Below are 25,624 nucleotides of genomic sequence, written 5' to 3' on the forward strand. Positions count from 1 at the left end.
CAGAAAGGAGGAACAGGAAAATGCATAGCAGAAGGACAATCTTTAAAAGCCAGGTGCTTGGAAGGTCAAGAAGTCATTTTGCTTTGGCTGCAAACTGAAGATCAAATTTGGTATTTGGTATCATGCAAAAAAAAAAAAAAAAAGCATTGGCTCAAAATAACACGAACAAAGAAAGAAGCATCGTGGCAGTGTTAGAAACCGATCATTGAGAAAGAGGCATAATAATGTATCCATCCATCTTTTATACTGCTTGTCCTTATTAGGGTCACAAGGTGTGCTGGAGCCGTGCCTAGACTGGACTGCAGTGGTCGCTAATCAATCCCAGAGTACAAACTACCATTCAGACTCACATTCCCACCTACAGGCAATTTAGTCTTCAATTAACGCATATTCTTTTGGAAAGAGGTCGAAGTACCATGAGAAACTCCACAGAGAGATGTTCCAACGGAGATTCAAACAGGTGGGTAGTGACACGCTAAATTTACTATATTACATTTACTCAAGTAACATTTTGGATAAATTGTACTTGTCAGATTAGTTTGAAGGCACCATACTTTGTACTTTTACTTTGAGTATTTATGTTAAGACGTATCTAAACTTTTACTCTGTTGCAATGATTGACGTGCTCGCTACTTTTATTTATCCACTATTGCGGGCGATAATTATAGAAATAATAATTTTAGACTTCAGAAAAGAAAAACAAATATCACACAGCCATAAGTATTCAGACCTTTGCTCAGTATTTAGCAAAAGCACCCTTTTGAGCTAATACAGCCATGAGTCTTCTTGGGTATGATGCAACAAGTTTTTCACACCTGAATTTGGGGATCCTCTGCCATTCCTCCTGGCAGATCCTCTCCAGTTTTGTCAGGTTGGCTGGTGAACGTTGGTGGACAGCCATTTTCAGGTCTCTCCAGAGATGCTCAATTGGGTTGAAGTCAGGGCTCTGGCTGGGCCATTCAAGAACAGTCACAGAGTTGTTCTGAAGCCACTCCATTATTTTAGCTGTGTGGTTAGGGTCATTGTCTTGTTGGAAGGTGAACCTTCGGCCCCGTCTGAGGTCCTGAGCACTGTGGAGAATGTTTTCGTCCAGGATATTTGGCCGCATTCATCTTTCCTTCGATTGCAACCAGTCGTCCTGTCCCTGAAGCTGAAAAACACCTCCAACACCATGATGCTACCACCACCATGCTTCACTGATGGGACTTTATTGTACAGGTGATGAGCAGTGCCTGCTTTTCTCCACACATACCGCTTAGAATTAAGGCCAAAAAGTTCTATCTTGGTCTCATCAGACCAAAGAATCTTATTTCTCACCATGTTGGAGTCCTTCAGGTGTTTTTCAGCAAACTCCATGTGGGCTTTCATGTGCCTTGCACTGAGGAGAGGCTTCCGTCGGGCCACTCTGCCATAAAGCCCCGACTGGTGGAGGACTGCAGTGGTGGTTAACTTTATAGAACTTTCTCCCATCTCCCGACTGCTCTCTGGAGCTCAGCCACAGTGATCGTTGGGTTCTTCTTTACCCCTCCCTTCTCCCCCGCTTTCTCAGTTTGACCGGACAGCCAGCTCTAGGAAGGGATCTGGTCGTCCCAAACGTCTTCCATTTAAGGATTATGGCGGCCACTGTGCTCTTATGAAGCTTAAGTCCAGCAGAAATGTTTTTGTAACCTTGGCCAGATCTGTGCCTTGCCACAATTCTGTCTGAGCTCTTCAGGCAGTTCCTTTGACCTCATGATGCTCATTTGCTCTGACATGCACTGTGAGCTGTAAGGTCTTATATAGACAGGGGTGTGGCTTTCCTAATCAAGTCCAATCAGTATAATCAAACACAGCTGGACTACAATGAAGGTTTAGAACCATCTCAAGGATGATCAGAAGAAATGGAAAGCACCAGAGTTAAATATGAGTGTCACAGAAAAGGGTCTGAATACTTGTGAATGCTGTGTGATACTTCAGTTTTTCTTTTTTAATAAATCTGCAAAAAGATCAACAATTCCGGCTTTTTTCTGTCAACATGGGGTGCTGTGTGTACATCGAGGAAAAATAAAAAGGATTTTAGCAAATGGCTGAAATATAACAAAGAGTGACAAATTTAAGGGGCTGTGAATACTTTCCATACCCACTGTCTATATCATCATCGTCATCAGCCATTTTCTATCCACTGCAGGATGACGGTCTTTTCACGTTTCCAACTACTACGGCATTTTGCAATTTGTTGCCAGTGTATTCTGGTGTGTTTAATAACTTCATCTATCCATCAACTTTTAGGTCTTCGCCGTGGCCGCTTTGTTTCCAGTGGTATTCAGTTGATCGTTTCTTTGGTCCACCTTTTGTCAGCTCTTCGGGCAACGTGGCCAGCCCATTTCCATTTATGGCTTTTTATTTTTTTAATGACGTCGCTAACTCGCGTCTGCTGTCTTATCCGACTGTATCTTTTCTTGTCGCGAATGCTTATTTTAAACATTTGGCATTCCATGTTCCTTTGGCTTACACAGAGCCTTTGTATAACTTTGGCATTCGTAGTCCAAGTTTCACTACCGTAAGTGAGGACTGGTAAAATACATTGATCAAAAACTTCTCTTTTCAAGCAAATGGTAAGACTTTTCTTGAATATAACACTAAGCCTTCCATAACCCTGCCAGGCAAGCTTGATGCGGCGTTCAACTTCAGCGCTTGTATTTCCAGCCATTGTTACAAGTTGGCCTAAATAGATGTAGTCGACAGCGTCGCAGACATCGTCTTTGATATCTTTTTGTGGACAGTAATGATTGAACATGACCGTTTTGTTTTTGTTCATTTTGAGACCTGAGCGATGACTTTCTAAGTCCAATTCCTGAATGAACGACGCTGTAGTTGTTCAGCAACGAAGGAGAATAAAATGTCTGTAAAACGAAGATGGCTCAAATAAGTGCAGTTAATTTTTAGTCGTTATTTTTCCCAATTGATCTTTTTCAATATTTCTTCAAGCCAAGCTGTAAGTCACAGTGTCACCTTGCCTGACCCCTTTTCCTAGACTTATGTGCACTGTTCCATCATCAATTCATATTGAACCAGAGGAATCGTTGTATATTGACTATAACATTTTGATATAGGTCGGCTCTATCCCTTGATTTAAAACCCCTGCAGTATCGAAGTGGTGATGACTGAGTCAAACGCTTTTTCATAGTCGATGAAGGCTACACACAGAGGCATTTCGTACTTGTGTCGTTCGATTATTTGTTGAACTGTCTGTATGTGGTCCATTGTATTAAAACTGCTACGAAGATCCGCTTGTTCTATCAGCTGTGCTTCACTGAGTTTGATTCCAATAGGTTTGGCCAATATCTTTGCAAATACTTTATAAATCGTTGAGAGCAGGCTTATTGGGCTATCATTTCTTAGGTCCATTTTATCACCTGATTTATGGCGCAAAAGGATTTCTGTGTCTTTCCATGTCGCCAGTACTTCTTGCAAGTCCAAGCAGCGTTGAAATAGTTTTACAAGGATCTTATTAAGTTTGTTGCCTTCTGCTTTAAGCATTTCAACAGAAGTTTTATCAAGTTTTTTCCGGCCTTAAGTGAACAAATGGCGTTTTCAACCTCTTCATTCAGGATACATGGAACTGGGACTGCTTCTAGCTTTCCAGTAATCATTCGTTGAGGGTCACTGTACAGGTTTGTAGAAAATTCTTTAACTCGTACGATTTCTTGGCGGCTGTGACATATCGTTCCATCTGCCATTTTCAAACCGAAAATTCTTTCCTTGTGGCAAATTAATGCGCATTTAACATTTTTTATTCCATGTCCAGCTTCAAGTGTTTTCTAAACAAGCCAAACGTTGTAAGTTCTCCATTCTTCTCGTATCTTTCTCCGAATCGTCTTGCACAATTCAACATACTCAATTTTGTTGATAATGCTACTACTTCATTTCTCATCGCTTTTTCCAAAGGGTCGAAAGTAGCTTCACATAATCTGGTTGTCGTCTTTCTCGTTGATGCCGCTACTTTGTGTGCAGTTTGAACAATGCCGTTTACAATTTCGTCGTGTGTTGACCAATCTGTGTCGCAGCATTAGAAGAGCTTTAAAGCGATTAGCCATATATATATATATATTCATGCTCTGATTAAAAAAATAATAATCTTACCAGTTACTCTTTTCACTTACTACTTTCTTACTCAAGTAAATATTTGGAGGGCTACTTTTTACTTTTACTTGAGTCATATTATTCTAAAGTAACAGTACTCATACTGGAGTACAATATTTGGCTACTTTACCCACCTCTGGATTCAAACCTGCATGTCCAACTTAAAAAGCTTTTTTGAAATGGTGATTTCATTTATTAAGAAAAAACTAAAATTACCTGGCACTGTCTGAAAAGGTAATGGCCCCTAAACCCAATAACTGCTTGAGCCATCCTCAGCAGCAACAACTGAAATCAAGTGTTTTCTATAACTGGCAATGAGTCTTTCACATCTTTGGGAAGATATTTTGGCCAACTCTTCCTTGCAGAATTGTTTGAATTCAGCAAAAATGGAAGGTTTTCAAGCATAAACGGCCTTTTTAAGGTCATGCAATTGCATTTCAATCGGATTCAGGGCTGGACTTTGACTAGGCCACTCTAAAACCTTCATTCTGTTTTCTCAGCCATTTAGAAGTTGACTTGCTGGTGTGTTATGAATCGTTATCCTGCTCCGAAACCCAAGTGCGCTTCAGCTTGAGGTCACAAACTGAAGGCTGAACATTTTCCTTTGGGATTTTTTGTTAAAGAGCAGAATTCATGGTTCCATCAATCACAGGTCCTGGGAAGGTTCACCACTGTTCCATGTTTTCGCCATGTGAGGATAATGGCTCTCCCCATGGTTCGCTGGAATCCTAAAGCTTTAGAAAGGGCTTTTGTAACCCTTTCCAGACTGACAGATGTCAATTACTTTATTTCTCTACTATTCTGGAAATTCTTTGGATCGTGTCATTTTGTTGCAGTTTTTTTTAGATCTTTTGTCCGACTTGGTTTTGTCGGGACAGATTCTGTTTAAGTTCCTTCATTGAACAGGTCTGAAGGTAATCAGGCTTGGGTATGATCAGTGAAAATTAACCACAAATTGTGATTAGCCACAATTAATTCACAATTTAACAAGGGGGTAATTACTTTTTCACACAGGACCAGGACCAGGTAACTGAATAGTTTTTTTTCCCCTCAATAAATAAAATCACCGTTTAAAAACAGCATTTTAAGTTCACTTGCTTTATATTTGTCTGATATTTATATTTGTTTGCTGATCGTAAACAAAGTGGAGAAACTATGCAAAAATATTAGAATTTGAGAAGGGAGGGCAATACTTTTCATGCCAATGTATGTGCATTAGTGCTGCAAAGTTCATGGTGTGTAAAGACAGTGGAGTGCAGCCCAGGGGTGGTAGGGTTCATCTGAAAAAGGAAGCCAGTGTTTCATGAAGGTAAGGCATGGCCATATAACTGAAGAGGAAAGGACAACAACTCTGGGGAAAGGAGGGCGGCGGGCGAGATAAAAAAAATAAAAAATTTAAAAATAAAAAAATCAACGGCTACGGAGCTGATATGTATTTTGTCAAGGGAAGGCAAGACATGGACCAGGTGGGGGGGGTTCTGAAATGGGAAGGAGGAGGAAATTATTTGTGCCTTTCTGTGACCCATGCTTGGCCAGGTGCTCCTTGTACTCATAGCCCAGGGCACTCTGGTCCTGCCTCTCCACCTCTACCCCATACTGCCCTCCAAACCCACGCTTATAGTCTGTAACATAACACACACAAATACAGTATGGACAAACAAAGACAATGCAATACAACACAAACATAGATATGCAAGAGCAGACCACTCAAGACAGACAAATCTTGAGTGATTAAAAGTTGAACAACATTTGGTGTTGAATGTGCTTTTGCGTTTGTATGTTGTCAAGATTGTGTGGCCAATGACACAGGCCTCTGGAGTTTACAACCAAACATAAAGCAAACACAATACATCGGCACTGAATTGTTCAAATCTGCTCTGTGTGAGAGTATCTCCTAAGTGGCTGACATTTAATGCTAAATCCAAGCTAAGGTTTCACTTCCTTTGTTTGTTCCTCTTTTGGTTTGACTCACATATTGAGGAAGTAATCATCCTTTGGAAGACTATACATCACAAACCAAAGGAGAAGCCACATCAGATAAAGGGGAAGACATTTAAAAGCTTGCTGAGGAGATATTGGAAATTTGTATTATTTACTTTTTTTAAGAAAACTACCATGAAGTTATTGGTGAATCAGGCAAATTGTTAAACTTTAAGTGCTTGAGGTTTGATGAGTAAAAAAATTAGAGGGAAAAAAAACATGTTTCATGCTTATGACTAGGGCACGACCGGTATGGATTTTTCTTTTAGGCCAATGACAATTCTGATATTTGGCCCAATAAAATTTTGCTAACCAATTAATCGACAGAGGAATTAAGAAAATCTATATTATGCTAAACAAAAATATAAACGCAACAAATTTTTTTTTGCTCCCATTTTTCATGAACTGGACTCAAAGATCTAAAACTTTTTCGACATACACAAAAGGCCATTCCCCTCAAATATTGTTCACAAATCTGTCTAAATCCGTGTTAGTGAGCATTTCTCCTTTGTCGAGATAATCCATCCCACCTCACAGATGTGGCATATCCTGATGCTGATTAGACAGCATGATTATTGCACAGATGTCCCTTAGGCTGGCCAAAATAAAAGGCCACTCTGAAATGTGCATTTTTCACAAACTGGTCAGAAAACCAGTCAGTATCTGGTGTGACCAACATTTGCCTCACGCAGTGCAACATCTCCTTAGCATAGAGTTGATCAGGTTGTTGATTGTGGCCTGTGGAATGTTGGTCCTCTCCTCTTCAATGGCTGTGCAAAGTTGCTGGATATTGGCAGGAACTCAAGTCGGTTACGACGACGAACTGCAGTCCGGTCAAGACCCCGATGAGGACGACAAGCATGCAGATGAGCTTCCCTGACATGGTTTCTGACAGTTTGTGCAGAAATTCTTTGGTTATGCAAACCGATTGTTGCAGCAGCTGTCCAGGTGGCTGGTCTCAGATGATCTAGAAGGTGAATATGCTGTATGTGGAGGTCCTGGACTGGTGTGTTTACACGTAGTCTGCGGTTGTGAGGCCAGTTGGATGTACTGCCAAATTGTCTGAAACGCCTTTGGAGACAGCTTATGGTAGAGAAATAAACATTCAATTCACGGGCAACAGCTCTGGTGGACATTACTGCAGTCAGCATGCCAATTGCACGCTCCCTCAGAACTTGCGACATCTGTGGCATTGTGCTGTCTGATAAAACTGCACCTTTCAGAGTGGCCTTTTATTGTGGCCAGCCTATGGCACACGTGTGCAATAATATTGCTGTCTAATCAGCATCTTGATATGCCACATCTGTGAGGTGGGATGGACTATCTCGACAAAGGAGAAAATGCTCACAAAAACAGATTTGGACAGACTTCTGAACAATATTTGAGGGAAATCTACTTTTGTGGATGTAGAAAGTTTTAGATCTTGGAGTCCATCTCACAAAAAAATGGGAGCAAAAACAAAGTATTGTGTTTATATTTTTGTTCAGTATATGTATCTCAACGCTGAAACGTAATGAAACCTTGGTCATGTTGTTTTGGTTTGAATGTCATTATCTTTGTCTTATGTTTCAATGCGTTAAAAAATAAAAAATAAAAAAAAATTTGCCAATTTGAAAAGGCCTAATATCAGCAGATTAAATCGGCCAGGCAATATTTCGGTCGGGTCCTACTAAAGACACTAGTGCTGTACTTAAAGAGTACAGCACAATAACAAGCCAACAAATGATCACTTCCTTTGAAATTGATTTTTAAATGTTGCCAAAGCTCACCTTCAGCAGAGAAGGTGAGGTGTTTTTGACAATTTATCACCACTTCGAAGTTACACTGGTTCCCAACAAAACAGGACATTTTCAAATCAGTGGAACATATAAGCCATCTTTTCTTTCAACTGCTTGACAGTATTTCTGATCTTTTTATCCAAGATATGAACACAGTTAATTACTTAAAGATGAGCTGAAGGGAATTGTGTTCATTTCATCCATCCTAAGCACCCCTGCATAGATGTGCATGCATATTCTACAGTCCTGACAAGTTTTTCAAAAGTGGCCACCTACAAAGTCAAAGTACATCCTAACCAGACAAATACAGTACCTTTCTGGGACTCATGGAGCTGTAGATTCTCCTGGTGGTCCCATCCCAGAGCAGATTTATCCTGCCGGTCTGTCTGTACACCGAATTTGCCTCCAAAACCTTTGACATAGTCTGTAGAAACACATGACAAAAAAAGAGTTGTTGTCCGCTCATTGAATTACAAAAAATAGCTTTAAAACAACTACAGTAAGCCTTTTTTAGCCTAATTTATTTTGGGGGTTGGGTTCTTATCTTCCCCACACTCCTATTGACCTCTACCATACTCTTATAAACATTTTCTATACTTTTAAACACCTTGTAAACTCTCATACATACAGTAATGCACAGAACATGATTTACAAATCATTGTATTCTGTTTTTATTTATGTTTAACACAATGTTCCAACTCAATTGGAATTGGGATTGTACATAGCGTATAGTACTACGAAGTTGGGACATTGTCTTAAACAAATAAATACAGAATACAATGATTTGTAAATCATGTTCAACCTATATTTAATTGAATACACTACAAAAATATTTAAGGTTCAAACTGATAAACTGAATTTTATGGCTGCAATACATTTCAAAAAGTTGAGAAGTTGAGGAATGCTCATCAAACACCTGTTTGGAACATCCCACAGGTGAACAGGCTAATTGGGAACAGGTGGGTGCCATGATTGGGCATAAAAGGAGCTTCCCTGAATTGTTCAGTCATTCACAAGCAAAGATGGGGCAAGGTTCACCTCTTTGTGAACAAGTGCGTGAGAAAATAGTCGAACAGTTTAAGGACGATGTATACATCGATGAATATCTTGTCTTTGTAGTGTATTCAATTAAATATAGGTCGAACATGATTTGCAAACCATTGTACACAACTTCATTGGAATTGAGGTTGTGGATTTTATTCCTTGGAATGTGCTTTAATTAATTTACTTTTACAGTTTTAATGTTTTAGGCTAGGAAACATTTATTATACCACAAAGAAATTTACAGCTTACACTCAAAACCCCACGATATGGTGACTTAGGCACGATATTAGTTTTTTTTTTTTTTATTTACAATGCACTGATTCCGCACTATTTCTTGACAGCTAGGTGAACCGCGATATATCGAGGGAACATTGTAAATTCAAACTGTATTTATAGTACAAACTTTAATCAATTATAGGGGAGTTCACTAACTGGTACATATTTTTGTTGTTGTTAAACCACCAACGGAAGAGGATCATACAGACAGATGCTAGAGTGATGGGGAACGCAATGATGTCCCAGTTCGCCAGTAGTCAGGATGCAAACTAGCATCACGCCAACAACTAGTTGCAATTCAAAAATGTATATATATGGCTACCGAGGGAAATGGGAAATTCTTGACAGCTCTTATTTTCACATAAACGTATGTGTCTAGTCCAGCGCTGCCCAAGCAAGGAATATAAGTACAACATTTTGAAGGATGTCAGACAAGCAGCTACAGGAGAGTTTATCTGCTGTGCTGTGCTTTAGAGTCCTGACAAGTCTGGACAGACCACAGTTTGTCTCAGTCAGAGCTTCTGGGCGCACAAAACCAACACATTAGCAATGGTGTTTCTAGTACAGTGGACAAAACAAGGAATATAAATACAAGAAAGCATAATTTCACAGTATGATTAAAAAAAGAAGGCATACAATAAGAAGGCTGAAGAGTCAATAGTGTTTAGTTTATACCGTTTTGTTTCCTTTCATGTTAAAGTAGTCCTCATAAATGTGTACACCCCAACAGATTTATTAGAAAACCTTGCATTTCCTTTGAGAATCAATATTTTCTCTGGTATGCTCCACTGCAAAATACTCCCACAAATGTGCCCCATTGATTGAAAATGAGATTTGTCAATGTGTGCACAGAAGATTTTTCGTTACCATGTTACAAAAATTAGTACACGCCATTGAAAGTCTTAAATGTTTAGAAAATGTCAATTCACAAAACTTCAACCACCGATGTTCTAATGATCCAAATTATGAAAATTGTTCTTGTGCTTACTCGGAAATTGGCAAAAAGCATACTTTTCAAAAGGGTGTGTACTAATTTCTGTCAAGCAAATAAGCACTGTACATTTCAAATAGATTTATAGATCCATTTACCATAGAGCACCGATAAAGTATCTCTTTGGATAACTGGCTCAGCTAGGTTTTTAAAAACATTTTCACCAGCTCCCTACTTTTTATTGCCATCTACCTTGTTTTAACTAGTCTAGGGATATACAGTACATAAGTATATTTTGAAATTTAAGGAACTGTCCAAAATTGTACCTTTTACCTTAAACATCCAACTTGGTTTACTGGCATCGATTAAATATTTCAGAACTGTCAGATGGAGCTACAGTCAGTATATGGGCCATGTATGAGTTCAGGGTTGCAGGCACTCTGAATGGCGCCATGTAATTTGTTAGTGATCTGATACAATGAAGGGACCAACAATGAACTAATCCTAGTGGCAAAAACACAGCAAGAGACACTCATTAGATTGACCAGTAAACCCCTTTTAGAAACTTTAAAAACACAGAGAATGCACCTTAAATTCTTCACAACTTTGTATGCAGACAGTATGGGGGAAACTTGTGTCATGTGTCAGCTTGTTAAGATTTGTGCTATCTTACCAACCTTTCTGAGACTCGTGCTTTTCGGTTTTGCCCTGGTACTCAAAGCCCACAGCACTCTTGTCCACTTTGTCGGTCTCCACGCCAAACTTCCCGCCAAAACCCTTAGTATAATCTGCCAGTGGCCACAGCAAATGATGGAGTAGGAGGGATTCCAATGAAGAGGAAAGAGAGAAAAAAAGAAAAAAAAAACAGGCCTTTGAAACACTGATGGTCCAAATTTATATGGGGCTCTCTTGATGAGGGGGGGTCTAATGTGTGTCTGAATACTTCTGAATGTGTTAATGCTTGTTTGAATTGAAGACAACAAACCTTTCTGGGACTCATGTTTGTCAGTTTTGCCTTGGTAATCAAAGCCCACCGCGCTCCGGTCAACACGATCTGCCTGTACACCATATTTCCCCCCAAATCCGGTGTTGTAGTCTACATGGCAAGACAAAAAGGGGGTGGTTGGTGGTCAGGGTTAAGCAGAATAGCAGCAGCGGTCACAGTCAAATATCACATCCTACATACATGGAAACTTCCTGGCAATTGTAGATTGTAAGTATGCAAGTTCTAATGTTTTGTGTTGTGTGATTGTTGTGGGGATCCCACTAGTTCGTCAGCTATAGCCTCTCCTTAACAAACAATTCATGTACCAGAAACGCACAAACAGTCAGTAGCCTACACAACAAGGAAAAGGAATCGCTGGTTGTCTGCCAAATGCTCAACAATGTTGGGAATAAAAACTGCTCGTTGTAGGGCGCTGGTGCAGTTCACGTCGGGCTATATTCTCCCGTATGCTTAAGTCAGAAAAGGCGCGAAGCTCCGCACTTTTCTCCAGTGCTCATTCTGCCGTCCAGTTAGTCTGTCACTTGCGGGTCTTCTGGCCATGTACGCACTTTGGGTGGAGTAACCCTAAAATGTGGCCGTTCCCTCCCATGTCTGGCCTTGTGTGTACTGTGCCCAAGACGGTTTCCTCTTGCGTACTCCAGAGGCTGTAGTAAGTCGGAAGGTGAACGATACTAAGGTGAAACATCATATTACAGGTTTTCATACGCTCCTGTGCTCTGAGCCCCCAACGGCCGGTGGCGGCCCGGCAGCTGACTGGGCATGCTGACGGACATCGGCCCATCGCTGACTGCTCAATGGCCGTAATGTGTCCTGACCATATTATGCCAATCGACGGCGGAACGTCAAAATACCGTGCCATATTAATGAATTAATTTTCATGCACGTGCTGCAAGGGACATTTTCGCTTCAAACATGCTGAATGGCGGCTTGGGAGTTTGTCTGAAAGCGCCGCTTACAACAACTGCAGTCATATTGATGGCGCTATGGTGTGTTAGATATGGGATCATTCTGTTTAAGTCATTGTCATGTAAGTGACGAGCCACCGTGGGTGGCGCTTGTAGGGTTGCTGGGCAACACTGATCAACAGCTGGCTCACTCACGTTCTTATTGATGGGCTTCCAAACGCATTCACTCATGAGCACAGTATTATGATTCAATTACATATATTGTACCATATGTAATATAGAGATGAGAGGACACAAGAACACAAGCCCCTTAACCTGTTAAGACGAGCGGTGGTGACATCTCACAGGCGACCATGAACTTCCGTTTCCTCTACGAGGGTTAATTTCACATTTCAAGTGTGAAATAGTCTTAGAGTGAATTTCAAAGGCATTCACGTCTTAGGAAAGATCTACATTCCGAGAAGTCTACCCACCATACTTCAATGAGTCACGCCTCTCAGGCCGCTACGCGCAAACTGGCCGACTACGCACGAGGCGTGTGTCAGAAGTCATCTTGGCCGAATCGGTGTAACTTGAAATCATGCAAACCATGCGTTTAAAATACTGACTTATGCACCAAAGGGAGAATATGGCCCACAATGAGCCTAATCAAGTGTAAATATAGAGGCTGGATGGAGAAACAGTTCGGTAACCAAATGAGGCAGGCAGAAGCATGCCCAAGATAACACTGCAAATTGTGATCTGGGGTTAAAGCTCAAATGGTTAACATGTTGCAACATCACCTTTCTGTGAAGCATGCTTCTCTGTTTTCCCAGCATACTCAAAGCCAACCGCAGACTATAAAGAGAGAAAAAAATGATAATTAGATGAATTGGGTCAACAAAATATAAGTATGACAGATTCACAATATTAGAACTCTTTTAACCAGGGTTTAATGCTCCTTTATTCCACCTCACAGTTCAGTCAGTATAAACGAGTAGAAAGTAGATGGAATGAGGGGGCCGAGCTGCTCTTACATAAAAAAATATTAGACAAAAAGCTTTGAGTGTTTCTACCCCCCCCCCACACACACACACACACACACAGAGGACAAAAATGTACAAGAAAAATACAAATAAATAAATAAAAGGATAAACAGATGATTAAACTCTCAATTTGCTGTTTTTTTGTGGCTAAATACTATAAAACAAAGTATAATATTGAATAGCGTTATAAAAATGTTGTGAAAGCTCCCTGCCACTACAGGAGGAAATATGTTAACTTAAGTCCTTTTCACACAGCCATCCCATATTTGGAAGTGGTGACGTATCAGCCTAGAAGGAAGTCGGGAGGCTTTCCCCGCTGAGTGGATCGATTCAAGGTGTATTTCAGGTTGATCAGGGAGCTTTGAAAGGGAATTCGAAAGCCTTCTGCATAGACGTCTCAGTATATTATTTTTCTATTGGCCCAAAGTTGTCGATCATGGGACACTACAATTATGCCTTCCTCCATTTCCCCTTTACCGTTTACAGTACAAGTCTGCCAAAACAGCACTCAGAAATCACTCCGCCAGCTCTTCTCCCATTGGAGCAGCTTCCTGACGTCAGCGCGTTGTCGCTCCAAAATAGAAAATGTTTCTATCTGATGACGCAACGCGTGAGGGTCAGATGCCGTCTGCATTGACGCAACACTCAGCATCACGTCAAAAGGCGCTGACGCCACCTCAGCATATACGCAATGAATAGGAAAGTCGAAGGCGTCAGACGTGAAATGGCCATTACAGTAACTAATCGATCCTGGCTCATTTGTTTAATGTAAGATGTGCAGCTCATTATGTTTTCCCTTCATAGAAATTACCAGAGTGTTGCTGTGTGTCATTTGGATATTTAATTTTAATCGGGCTTATCGGTATTGGCCGATTACAATTTTATGCTGATCGGCTTTAATATCATAATTCGCCGATCCGCTCCGCAAAAGACATTTACTCCGCGTCGCCGCGTGTACAGTATATTTGAATCCAAAAGCTAGTATATTTTTAGCCTTGTCGCGTGTCTTTTGACATATTATTGGAAATATCTGACGACCAATAAAGTTTTTTTTTTTTTTTAAAACATGTCAGCGGTGTGGAACAGACAACACGTCTGAGACAGACAACACGTAATGCCCGGATCAAAGACAAAGTTGCTCTTTTACGATCGCACCGTCAGACTACTATAATAAAATCTTGTATTCAGATACCATCGCATCCCGTTTTTTACGATCATTGGGCTTTATCGTGTCAACTCAAATGCGACCGGATACACTCGTTACCGTGGCGACGACAACACGAGTGGATCTCGCCGACTATATTATGAGGACAAAATGGGGGAAAACGTGTTGGTGGTCACCGGTGTTCAGGACAAGAGAGGACGTTCGTTTAAGGCTTGCTTGAGGTATGTTCACATACTTTTAATATGATACGGCTCACAAGCAGGCAACAAAACATTGTGTAGCCTAGCAAGCTAGTGGTACCACGAACGGTGGGACGTAAACATGCCGCCGTTCTGTCGAATCATGCTCTAAAGTTTCGGTGTGGGTGAAGTGAGTTAATTAAAAATAAAGTCATTTAATTACTGTAAGTTAGCACCCGTCATTTCTGTCACGTCGGAATGTTGGTTTCCCCTGACTGATTAGAATACACAATCTGACAAGAGCAGTGATTTCCAACCTTTATGGAGCCAAGGAACATATTTTACAATTGAAAAATCTCACGGCACACCAACAAACAAATGTGACACATTAATTACTCTATTTACTTCCTGCCATCTGATAGAATACTATTCATTTGTTCTGTCTGTCACTATGCCTCACTGGCATAAATAGAGGAACAAAGATACATTATTTATTATTAAATATAATTTTTTTTGAGCAATTAAGTACACAAGTATATACAGTAAATGAACATGTCATTTAAATAGACACTTTCACGGCCCTAAAAATCCTGATCGTCTAAAACCTAGCTACTACTACTACTTTTTTTTAGCACCGTGACAAGATTTACTTAAAATGACTGTCTGTTAAAATGCGCAGACTGGTTGGAATGGCCAATTCACCAGAGTACAATGCGCCAAGAATTTTGAAAGTCGGCTAATGGGGAAACTTTTTCTGTGATATCGCCTATAGAAAATCTGTTCAGAAAACGCCTTCAAATTAGCGTAAAACAGTACAACTTCATTATTTCTCAACATATTTCCTCAGCCGTTTCATTTCATCTGCTTCTCAAGGACCCCTTCTCCGATTGGATGACAAGCTTCAGGTAAAAATGCCCACCAATAAGCTTGCATCAGTGTGGGCAGTACAATTGTACTTTAGTCACGAATTTATTAGTTATGTAGGATTTTAGAGGCATTTCATGTTTTTTGTTGAGAAAACTCCACAAATATGGTGGCCACTTGTTACATTACTACTGTACGTCAACTACAATTCATCAAGAAAACTCTAGTTTGATTTCAGAAGTTATCAATATGTGGTCAAACAGGAAATACCTGGTCTACACGGTCAGCTTGAACTCCATACTTCCCTCCAAAGCCCTTGCAGTTATCGGTCTGGGAGCAGTGCTTGGATAACTTGCTCTGGTATTCATGTCCCACAGCAGACTGTTCAAAACACACCAAGATATTGTCAGAGCACAAAAAGACGGCGTAATCCAACAGAATATATTCTGTTGTTTACGGTGATTGAAAGAGGTCAATAAAAGAGAGGAGTGGAAGAGTAAATATGAGCAATATCGCTGGAAACATTGCCAGCAGTTAGCAGTGGTGACATCTGACTCACCAAAAATACACGTGTGCGCGCGCGCACACGCACACACACACACACACACACACACACACACACACACACAATGGTATAAGCATCGCTCACTCATCAGATTCATTTGCAGTGGCTGTACAGACCAAAAAAGAAAAGACTGAATTGACAGAGCTGCTTGCCAGGGAAGACCATAGAGTGTGAAACAATGCAACAGAATTGCCAATGTGTTGCCAATTAAATATAATAATGATTCAAAATCAAGAAAAAATAACTATAGAATGTCCTGCTAGAGCTGGATTTTAGATTGTGAGGGGGGGCGGGGGTCATACACCATGGCTCAATAGAAACAAAAGCATGTTTTGTTTTCCTACACCTTGTCCATGCGGTCCTGCTGCACCCCAAACTTTCCTCCATATCCATGCGAGGCCTTGGGCATGTTGTCCAACTCCTGCTGTTTCAAGCTCGTATGCTCAGTTGACACGGTTTCACGCAGCTGGTGGATACTATTCCAATGATATAAATAATGTAGTGACACATTTGTAGTTGGTCCCCTAAACAGTGAAAGAAAACATGTGCATTCATTCTTACTTTATGTGCCCCTGATGTCCAGAACCAGCTACTGTCTTGGCACCCCAGCGCTGCTCCTTCTCAGACACATCATTCTGGAAATACAGGGGGAAAATAGGCTGTGCTTAACAAGACAAAATGGTGACTAGGACAATGACTCTGTTCGGCATGAAAAGCAAACATTGTGTGTAAAGCTACCTCAAAGTCAGGGTCCGTCTCCCAGTCGTCACCTCCATCATCCACAGTCATCTTGACTGACTGCCCTGCTGCTGCCTTCCACATCTTTAGTGAGCCCCTGTAAAACACACTGGAGTACACAAACACCTTCATAGGATTCAATTATGCAAAAAAGAGAGCAGCATGAAAGCAAATTTCATCGAGGTTAGGCTAGGTTATGACTGTTCTGACTGTGCCAAACAGGAGAACAAAGCACACCTTGAGCTTAGAACAACAAACACAGGCAGACATCTTGATATGATGCTGTCACGTACACTGAAAGCGTTTCAGATTGTATTCAAAAAGATTGTTACATTTACTTTACCTTTCCCTGCCAGTGGTCTAATGCTTTACTAAACAAAACATAGCCAAAGGACTACAGTATCAAACGAAATAGCGAAACATCAGCTGGCATGCAAAATATTTCTCCATTCTTCTACAACGACTAAAGTTCTGAACTTTTTCAATTCATTAAAAGACAAGCATGCACGTAAGAATTCTACTTTATTAACACTGTTAAATTGTATTTATAATCTCTATATCTATTTAGCTTGGAAAACAATACCTTCACACACAGAGAGATCAAATGATTAAGTGCCTGATGATAATGCTTAGTTTTGGAACCATCAAAGAGGTTATTATTTAATCAATGTTCTTACTCTTGTAATGTATGCTGTTAAAAGCACTACAAGGCCATTCAATGCCAATTTGGATCGCCACACTTGGCTTTATTTTCTTATTTTATTGTTAAGATCTGTGCATTACAAGAAAAATTCAGGAAAAGTGGAAATTCCCTGGATCTGGGGGGGGAAAAAAAAAAAAAAAAAAAAAAAAGAACCAGACACAGACTAGGAAGCAACTTTGTGTGTTGCCCATATGACATGCCTATCTCCCACAACACAACCACACCCTTCTGCGAGTCACGTATAACCCCTGAATACCTGTCATTTTCCTGACGAGGCCCGCAGTGGAGCAATCGAGAACGACTTAAGATAGGCTAATAAATTGTGACCGAGAGAGGGTTTATGTCAGAATCGGGCAATCCAAAGAATAACCCATTATTTCCGTTGAAGTTGACTCAAGTTAGCTGGCTCACCGTGTGCAATCTTGATCTCGGGAGCTCTAAGTCCTAGCACGAATAACACAGCATTCGTTTGAAACTGAAACTATGTAAATGTAAAGTGTTTTGTCATTTGACTAGCAACACAAAGAGATTTAGCATGTTTTTGTGCCGTTAAATGGGTACAGAGGGGAAAAGGTGAACACCTTCGAGTTAACGTCAACACGTTTACTCACACTTGAGTTGCCACCAGGTGTCCGATGTGATTGAATGTAATTGGTTGTAACAATTCATGTAATTAGGTTGAATTGAATTTCATGCTTTAAGGTTAGGGAATTGTGTGCGGCTGTCTGCGGCATTTCCTGCTCCAGTTTTCCACTGAGCTAGCTGCTTATGCTAACACATGCCAACCGCGATTACTGAGTCGGCGCTCACTCGGCGAGGCCAAGACATTTTCAAATTGAATAAAGAGTCCCAAGCTCACCGTCTACGACAGATGGAGCTCCGTCCAGAATCAAATCAGTCAGACCTTCACGTGAATAGAATGTGTGCTCGGAGATGGAGAGGAACGCTTTTGGGATCTTCCTGTTCTCCCAGTATCCCGTTTCCAGACCTGATGACGCCACCAAATGGGCGTGGCGCACTTTGAATGCAAATTCAGTGCGTGGCTGAGTGGCTCCTTTGATGTATCCATTTATGTGCCACAAACATAACTATATATCAGGAGCCACTTTCAAAAGATCGGTGGGTTAGGGGTGCGAGCCCCCGGCTAAGCAATATAAGTTTGCTTAAGTTGGAATGTCCAGTGGTTCCACCAGGTAGCACAGTAGATACAGTGATACATTGACTTGACTTTGGCTATTCTGTTTTTACTCTGCTACTGCTCTGAACCCTTCAACCATGAGTGGGCCAAAGAAAATAAAAGTCGACAGTGTTTAATATAGAATGGACTACTAAATACTTTTTTCACTGAAGTCCGGTCAAAGGCTGTATGTCTAATTTGTTAAGAAACCATAGCAATTTTAGAGGAATACAACGTCAGCCGTCACTTTTCTACCAAGCATTGCTGATTATGCTAACAGCCAATCAGCGCAGGGAACTGATGGCTACAGATGAGCGGTTAAAATCAAGCTTGCAGACTCGGCAAAAGCAAATTTGTCCAGTCTGAGTGAATGGTCTCGTGCCGTTCGAAAGTCGCTAAGTCTGTGTTGTATGCAGAAGCTTCTGTAGTCTGAGTCATTGGCAATTTGTCAAATGGTGCCTCAGTTGATGTAATAGTTTGGAATTCTCTAACAACAATAGGAAATCACTGCCAAAAATGATCACTTGTTTCTTAATGTTAGGTTTTGCATCACTTCAGACTTGTATGTATTAATTTGGGTGGTAGGGATTTGCCGTCTGACATAATTACTCGACCCAAGAAACCAACTAATATAGACGAGCTTGTTTAGTGCCTGTTAAACCCCAATTGTGCATGTGTCCTTTCAGCGAACAAATCAAGTAGTCTACTGCAGTACTAAAACACTATTTCCCAGCTGAACTAGGTTCTTGAGATAATCATCTATATTATTATTAATTATTATTATTTATTATTATCATTATATATTGTCATATATTGTTAATATGTCTAATATACTCTACAGTGCCGTGAAAAGGTATTGGCCCCCTCCTCAAATTCTTACAATTTTTGCATACTTTGTCCACTTTGTTTGAGATCATCAAACAAATGTAAATATCAAACAAATAAAACCAAAATGAAGGTTTTTATTATGTAGAGAAAAAAATAATCCAAACCTGCATGGCCCTGTGTAAAAAAGTGATCGCCCCCTCAACCTAAACTGGTTGGGCCACCCTCAGCAGCAACAACTGAAATAAACTTTCTTTAACTGAGAGTGTTTCACATCTCTGTGGAGATATTTTGGGCCCTCTCTTCCTTGCACAATTGTTTGAATTCAGCAAAAATGGAGGGTTTTTCAGCATGAACGGCCTTATTAAGCATTTCATTTCAATCCGATTCAAGTCTGGACTTTGCCTAGGCCAGCCCGAAGCCTTATTTTTGTTTTTTAAAGCCATTTTGAAGTTGACTTGCTGGTGTGTTTTGGATCGTGATCCTGCTGCAGAACCCAAGTGTTGTGAAGTCACAACCTGATGATTCTTCTCCAGGATTTTCTGTTGAAGAGACAAAATCGTGTTTCCATCAATCAAAGCAAGTTGTCCAGGGGCCTCATGTACAAAAGGTACGTACGCACAAAAACGTGGCGTCCGTTCTTTTTCACGGCAAAGTTCAGATGTATCAAGAATGACATGACCGTGGAAATGCGCGGTGCCTCATGCCAACTGCATGGCTTGCGTACGCACGTTTCTGCAGCTGTTGGTGCTTTGGCGACACTTAGAGGTGATGCTGGGAAACTGTGATCATAAATCTACACAACAGAGACACATGAATAATTAGCACTGATGAACAATTCATGCCCGGCAACATTTGATTTCAACAATGCAATTGAGGCAAGGACTGAGAATTCATTTGTTAACCAGTGTATTTAATGAACCACTGATATTTGTGAGGACACCTATTAATTGATCGAGGCGATCATTTATGCCGCCTATTGCCCTCACAATCGCTTCGTGACTCCAGCACATGCACTGAAAAAAAAGAGTCCTTTGAATTTACTTCATTTGAACATGTACATCGGTTGCACATGATTAAAATGTGTTTAAATTGACATAATTTACCCCTCTTTGCGCATGAACCTTTATCTCACAGGGCTGATTGTAGGTTACTGTATGAACACATTCGTTATGAGTTCTAAAAAATACATGATATTAACCTTGTGGGGTGATCATAGTCAGCCACATGTTCTCCCATCACCCCTGAGAGAGCAGCGTCAACCATGATCGCAGCAATTCTCTCCTGGAACGGGGTGAGGCCCTCCGCGCCGGTTCTTCCGCCTTTTTTTGGCCACACTTTGCCGGTGGGCAGCTGTCCTCCGCTTCACATCCTTAATGTCTGACCGCTTCTTTTTTTGGGCAGCCGTGGCCCAATGGTTAAGATCATCGCCTGTCACCGCGGGGGACCTAGGTTCAAGACCCCGACTGGACCATCCCCCAGAATCACGGCTATGGTGTCCTTGAGCAAGACACTGATACCCAGAAATGCTCCCCGGGCGCTTCAGCCGCCCACTGCTCTAGTGTGTTCCACTAATGTGTATGTGTTCACTGTGATGAGTTAAATGCAGAGAACAAATTTTGTGTGCATGCATGCATGTTTATGACAATAAAAGATGATTATTCTTTAGTTCAGCGTGTGCGCGCTATTCTGTCTCTACACCATTGACAGCCGCGCTGTCCCATTCACTCCTCTTTCACGTGTTGTTAACGCCGTAGGCCGGCGTGCAAAAGAAGATTTTCTTGCATGCCTCCACTTCATTAAGCAACTTCACATTCAGAAAATGTATTTTTCTTCATTACCTTGCTCATTTTCCTTTTTTTCTGATCATGCAGAGATCGGCATCTCAGGTGCAGGGTTCAAATTAAATATTATTTGCATATTCAAATGTGGGCGTGGACAGGGAGGAATCGGCTACTCCAACATGTGCGCTCATTTCCACGTTGATTGGAATGTACGAAGGAAATGTGCTTGGATTCATAAGTACGCAGAGTTTCATACATCTGAATATTTTTGTGCATACGACGTTTTCTGGATTTGAGCGTACGCCATGTTTTAAGAGGAAATCCACGCAAGTCTTTGTACATGAAGCCCCAGGTCCTGAAGTAAAATGCAGCCAAAGTCCATCACACTACCACCATCATGTTTGACTGTTGGTATGATGTTCTTTTTCTGAAATGCTGTGCTACATTTACGCCAGATGTAACGAGACACCCACCTTTCAAAAGGCTCAACTTTCATCTCATCAGTACATATAATATTCTTCCTAAAGTCTTGGGAATCATTCAGATTTTTTATTTTTTTTGCAAAAGTAAGACAAGCCTTCACGTATGTTCTTTTTGGTCGGCAGTGGCTTTCATCTTGGAACTCTGCCATGGATGGCATTTTTGCCCAGTCTCTTCCTTATTGTTGCGTCATGAACACTGACCTTAACTGAGGCAAGGGAGGCCTGCAGTTCTTGAGAAGTTGTCCTGAGTTCCTTTGTGTCCACCTAGATGAGTCAATAATGTTTTGTCTTGGGGAAATCTACTAAGGCCGGCTACTGTTTTGGATCATTATCCTGCTGCATAACTCAAGTGGGCTTTAACATGAGGTCACAAACTGATGGCTGAACATTCTCCTCCAGGATTTTCTGTTAAATAGCAGAATTCATAGTTCCATCAGTCACAGCAAATTGTACAGGTCCTTAAACCTGTTTCGCTCCCCGACACCCAAAAACAAGGTGGGCCAATCTGTCTGGCTTTCTTCTCATGAACTCCCGCTTCAAACTGAATCCCGTAAGCTCACTCCCAATTTCATTGACCCGTTCCCAATTACCAAAATCATCAATCCAACTTCAGTCCAGTTGAAGATTCCACAGTCCTTAAAGATTCACCCAACCTTCCACGTCTCATTGCTCAAGCCTGTCTCCACCTGCGCCCTGAGCCCTCCGGCCGAACCCCCTCCACCCCTCCAAATTATTGACGACCATCCGGCCTTCACAGTGTTGCGCATCCTTGACGTGAGGCCTAGGGGGAGGGGGTTCCAGTACCTGGTCGACTGGGAAGGGTACGGGCCGGAGGAGCGGTCTTGGATTTCCCGGAAGCTTATACTCGATCATACCCTTTTGGACGACTTCTACGCGGCTCACCCGGGGAAGCCTGGCAGGACGCCGGGAGGTGTCCGTTGAGAGGGAGGTACTGTCATATACTGCCCTGTAGTTCCATTATTGGAGCCGGGAGGGCGCTTTGCGTACTCTCTCTCTCCCCTCCCCTCTCTGTTTTCAGCACCTGTCTCCAATCAGCCTCATCACCACTGGTGTATATAAGCCTGCCTGTTCCAGGAAATCCTCGCCAAAGTATTGCAGTTTCTTCCAGTTGTACCACGGCCCATTTACCTCATGTAAATCACTCTATTCCTCGTGCCCTTTGTTGACTCCTGTCTCTCCTTGTTCTCAGTGTTCACGAAAAGACCAGCATATTCCAAACATAGGTTTCGGGAGAGAAGGTACAGTACCACTAAGTCAGCGAGGTAAGAGCGTGGTGAGCCATGTAATATGTAATACCCGGATCCTCAGAACTGTGAGACAGGTGTGCAAACCAGTCGTTCACCGTGCTGCTAAGTTAACATAAACATACCTTATAAAAATTCTTCCAATGCTCTCTCATCCACAATTTCGTAAACACATACAAAGCCCCCATCAGACGCACAAATTAATCCATATTCTAGTATTTTACAATGCACGTCACAGCCGTTCTCCTGGGAAGAAGCAGAAACACAACACATTAATACTTAATTCATTCATCACAATCATCTGACTCGGCACGGTGGAAGACTGGTTAGAGCGTCTGCCTCACAGTTCTGAGGATCGGGGTTCAATCCCCAGCCCCGCCTGTGTGGAGTTTGCATGTTCTCCCCGTGCCTGTGTGGGTTTTCTCCGGGCACTCCGGTTTCCTCCCACATCCCAAAAACATGCATGGTAGGTTAATTGACGACTCTAAATTGCCCGTAGGTGTGAATGTGAGTGTGAATGGTTGTTTGTTTGGATGTGCACTGCGATTGCCTGGCAACCAGTTCAGGGTGTACCCCGCCTTCTGCCCGATGATAACTGGGATAGGCTCCAGCACACCCGCGACCCTAGTAAGTAAGATTATTAGCAAGAAAAATATAAGCAAGGTGGGAGCAAGCAGCAGAAGCATCTTCACTGTACGGGATCTTGGTGTTATATTTGACTCAACTCTCCTTTCAAATGCACATTAACAAATATTAACAAAACGTTTTCATCTCTGCAATATTGCTAAGATATGGCCTATCCTATCCATTAATGATGCAGTGATCATAGTCCATGCATTTGTTACGGCTCGCCTCGACCATTGTAACATGCTGCTCTCTGGACTTATGTCTCGTATTAAAAGCCTGTAGATAGTTCAAACTGCTGCAGCAAGACTTTTGACGAGGACGAGAAAGTTTGATCATATTACTCTAATACTGGCCAACTTGCATTGGTTCTCTGTCAACTTAGGATGCAGTTTGAAGGTTTTGTTACTTACTCATAAAATATTACATGGCTCACCACCCTCTTACCTCGCTGACTTAGTGGTACTGTACCTTCTCTCCCGAAACCTATGTTTGGAATATGCTGGTCTTTTCGTGATTCCGACACCCAGAAAGAAGTCTGCAGGGTCAAGAGAATTTTCTGTTCAGGCTCCAGTACTCTGGAATCCCCAAACCGCTTATATTAAAGCTGCTACATCAGTAGAAATGTTTAAATCTTGACTTAAGACTCATTTTGACACTTTGGCTGTCACGGGTGGGAAGTAGCTGAACCCAAGAGCAGGCGGAGGCTGATGTAAAATGAACAGTTTATTGAGGAAAGGTTATGGAAGTGGTCCTGGATGTGTTGACAGGTGGCAGTGGACAGAACAGGTGGCTGGCAGGAATGACGTGGGTCAGGAACACTGGGAACGAGGAGACACAAGAGTTAACAAGGAAACGAGGAGTTGAGTAGGTTACTTGAGTACGGAGGGCCCTGGTACCGCTAGGAGAGGCTGCAATACTTTGGTGAGGATTTCCGGGAACAGGCAGGCTTAAATGTAGGTGGTGATGAGGGTTGATTGGAGACAGGTGCGTCGCTTGAGGAGAAGCTGAAACAGAGAGGGGAGGGGAGGGGAGGGGAGAGAGAGGACGAGAGGGCGCAAAGCGCCATCCAGGCTCCAAAACAGTACTGCAGGGCAGTCCATGACAGTACCCCCTTCTCAACGGACACCTCCTGGCGTCCTGCCAGGCTTCCCCGGGTGAGCTGCGTAGAAGAAGAGTAGTCCAAAAGAGTAGGATCCTCTGGCCCGTACCCTTCCCAGTCGACCAGGTACTGGAACCCCCTTCCCCTAGGCCTCACGTCGAGGATGCGTGACACCGTGAAGGCCGGATGGTGGTAAATAATCCAGGGGGGTGGAGGGGGTACAGCCGAGGGTTTAGGGCGCAGGTGGAGACAGGTTTGAGCAACGAGACGTGGAATGTGGGCTGAATCTTAAGGGACTGTGGCAGTTTTAACTGGACGGAAGTGGGATTAATGATTTTGGTGATGGGAAAAGGACCAATGAGTTTACGGGACTCTGTTTGAAGGGGAAGGTCGTGGGAAGAGAGCCATTTGTGACGGAATTATGAGCGTATTCAATCCATGGGAAGAAGGAACTCCATGAGGAGGGGTTGCGGGCGGCCATACATTGGAGTACCGATTCCAGGGTTTGGTTGGCTCTCTCCGTCTGGGCATTGGTCTGCGGGTGATACACAGAGGATAAGCTGGCTGCTGCGCCCACCGTCTTGCAGAATTCCTTCCAGACCCGAGAGGAAAACTATTAAACTATTAAAACTAAAACTACTACCTCGATCGGAGACTATGTCGATGGGGATACCATGGAGTTTGAAGACATGTAAGACAAGAAGGTTAGCAGTTTCCAGGGAGGACGGGAGTTTGTGGAGGGGCACATGATGGACACACTTGGAAAAACGATCGACGATTGTGAGAATAACAGTGTTACCTTCAGAGGGGGGCAGGTTGGTAACGAAGTCCACAGCGATGTGAGACCAAGGGCGGCTTGGAATTGGCAGGGGGCGCAGCAAGCCAACTGGAGGTCGGTGAGAAGACTTCCCTCGGGCCCAGACGCAGCAGGCTTGAATGAACTCTTTGATGAAGCTGGGCCACCAGAAGTGCTGTTGAATGAATTGTCTAGTACGGGTGATGCCAGGCTGATTATTAATTTAGAGTTGTGGGCCCAGTGCAAGACGTCCGAACGTGCTGAATCCAGGACGAACAGGTGGTCAGG

General features: G+C 42.2%; 1 protein-coding gene across 2 annotated transcripts in view; it reads right to left on the reverse strand.

Annotated features, from left to right (window-relative positions):
• Positions 1–18,299, reverse strand: part of LOC133474454 (src substrate protein p85-like) — a 30,120-nt gene extending 11,821 nt beyond the window's left edge. Inside the window, exons 1-10 of one of the 2 annotated variants that reach the window (XM_061766191.1) lie at positions 18,141–18,299; positions 16,579–16,687; positions 16,402–16,475; positions 16,187–16,316; positions 15,546–15,656; positions 12,825–12,879; positions 11,117–11,227; positions 10,809–10,919; positions 8,194–8,304; positions 5,634–5,744 (exon numbers count right to left, since the gene is read on the reverse strand). In XM_061766191.1, coding sequence (XP_061622175.1) covers positions 5,634–5,744; positions 8,194–8,304; positions 10,809–10,919; positions 11,117–11,227; positions 12,825–12,879; positions 15,546–15,656; positions 16,187–16,316; positions 16,402–16,475; positions 16,579–16,662 — 898 coding nt within the window. In that variant the 5' untranslated portion in view covers positions 16,663–16,687; positions 18,141–18,299. The remainder of the gene's footprint in view (positions 1–5,633; positions 5,745–8,193; positions 8,305–10,808; positions 10,920–11,116; positions 11,228–12,824; positions 12,880–15,545; positions 15,657–16,186; positions 16,317–16,401; positions 16,476–16,578; positions 16,688–18,140) is intronic. The other variant, XM_061766192.1, reaches the window with a different exon arrangement.
• Positions 18,300–25,624: the final 7,325 nt, after the last annotated feature.

Source organism: Phyllopteryx taeniolatus, chromosome 2 (assembly GCF_024500385.1).
Source record: "Phyllopteryx taeniolatus isolate TA_2022b chromosome 2, UOR_Ptae_1.2, whole genome shotgun sequence".
Taxonomy (NCBI): Eukaryota; Metazoa; Chordata; class Actinopteri; order Syngnathiformes; family Syngnathidae; genus Phyllopteryx; species Phyllopteryx taeniolatus.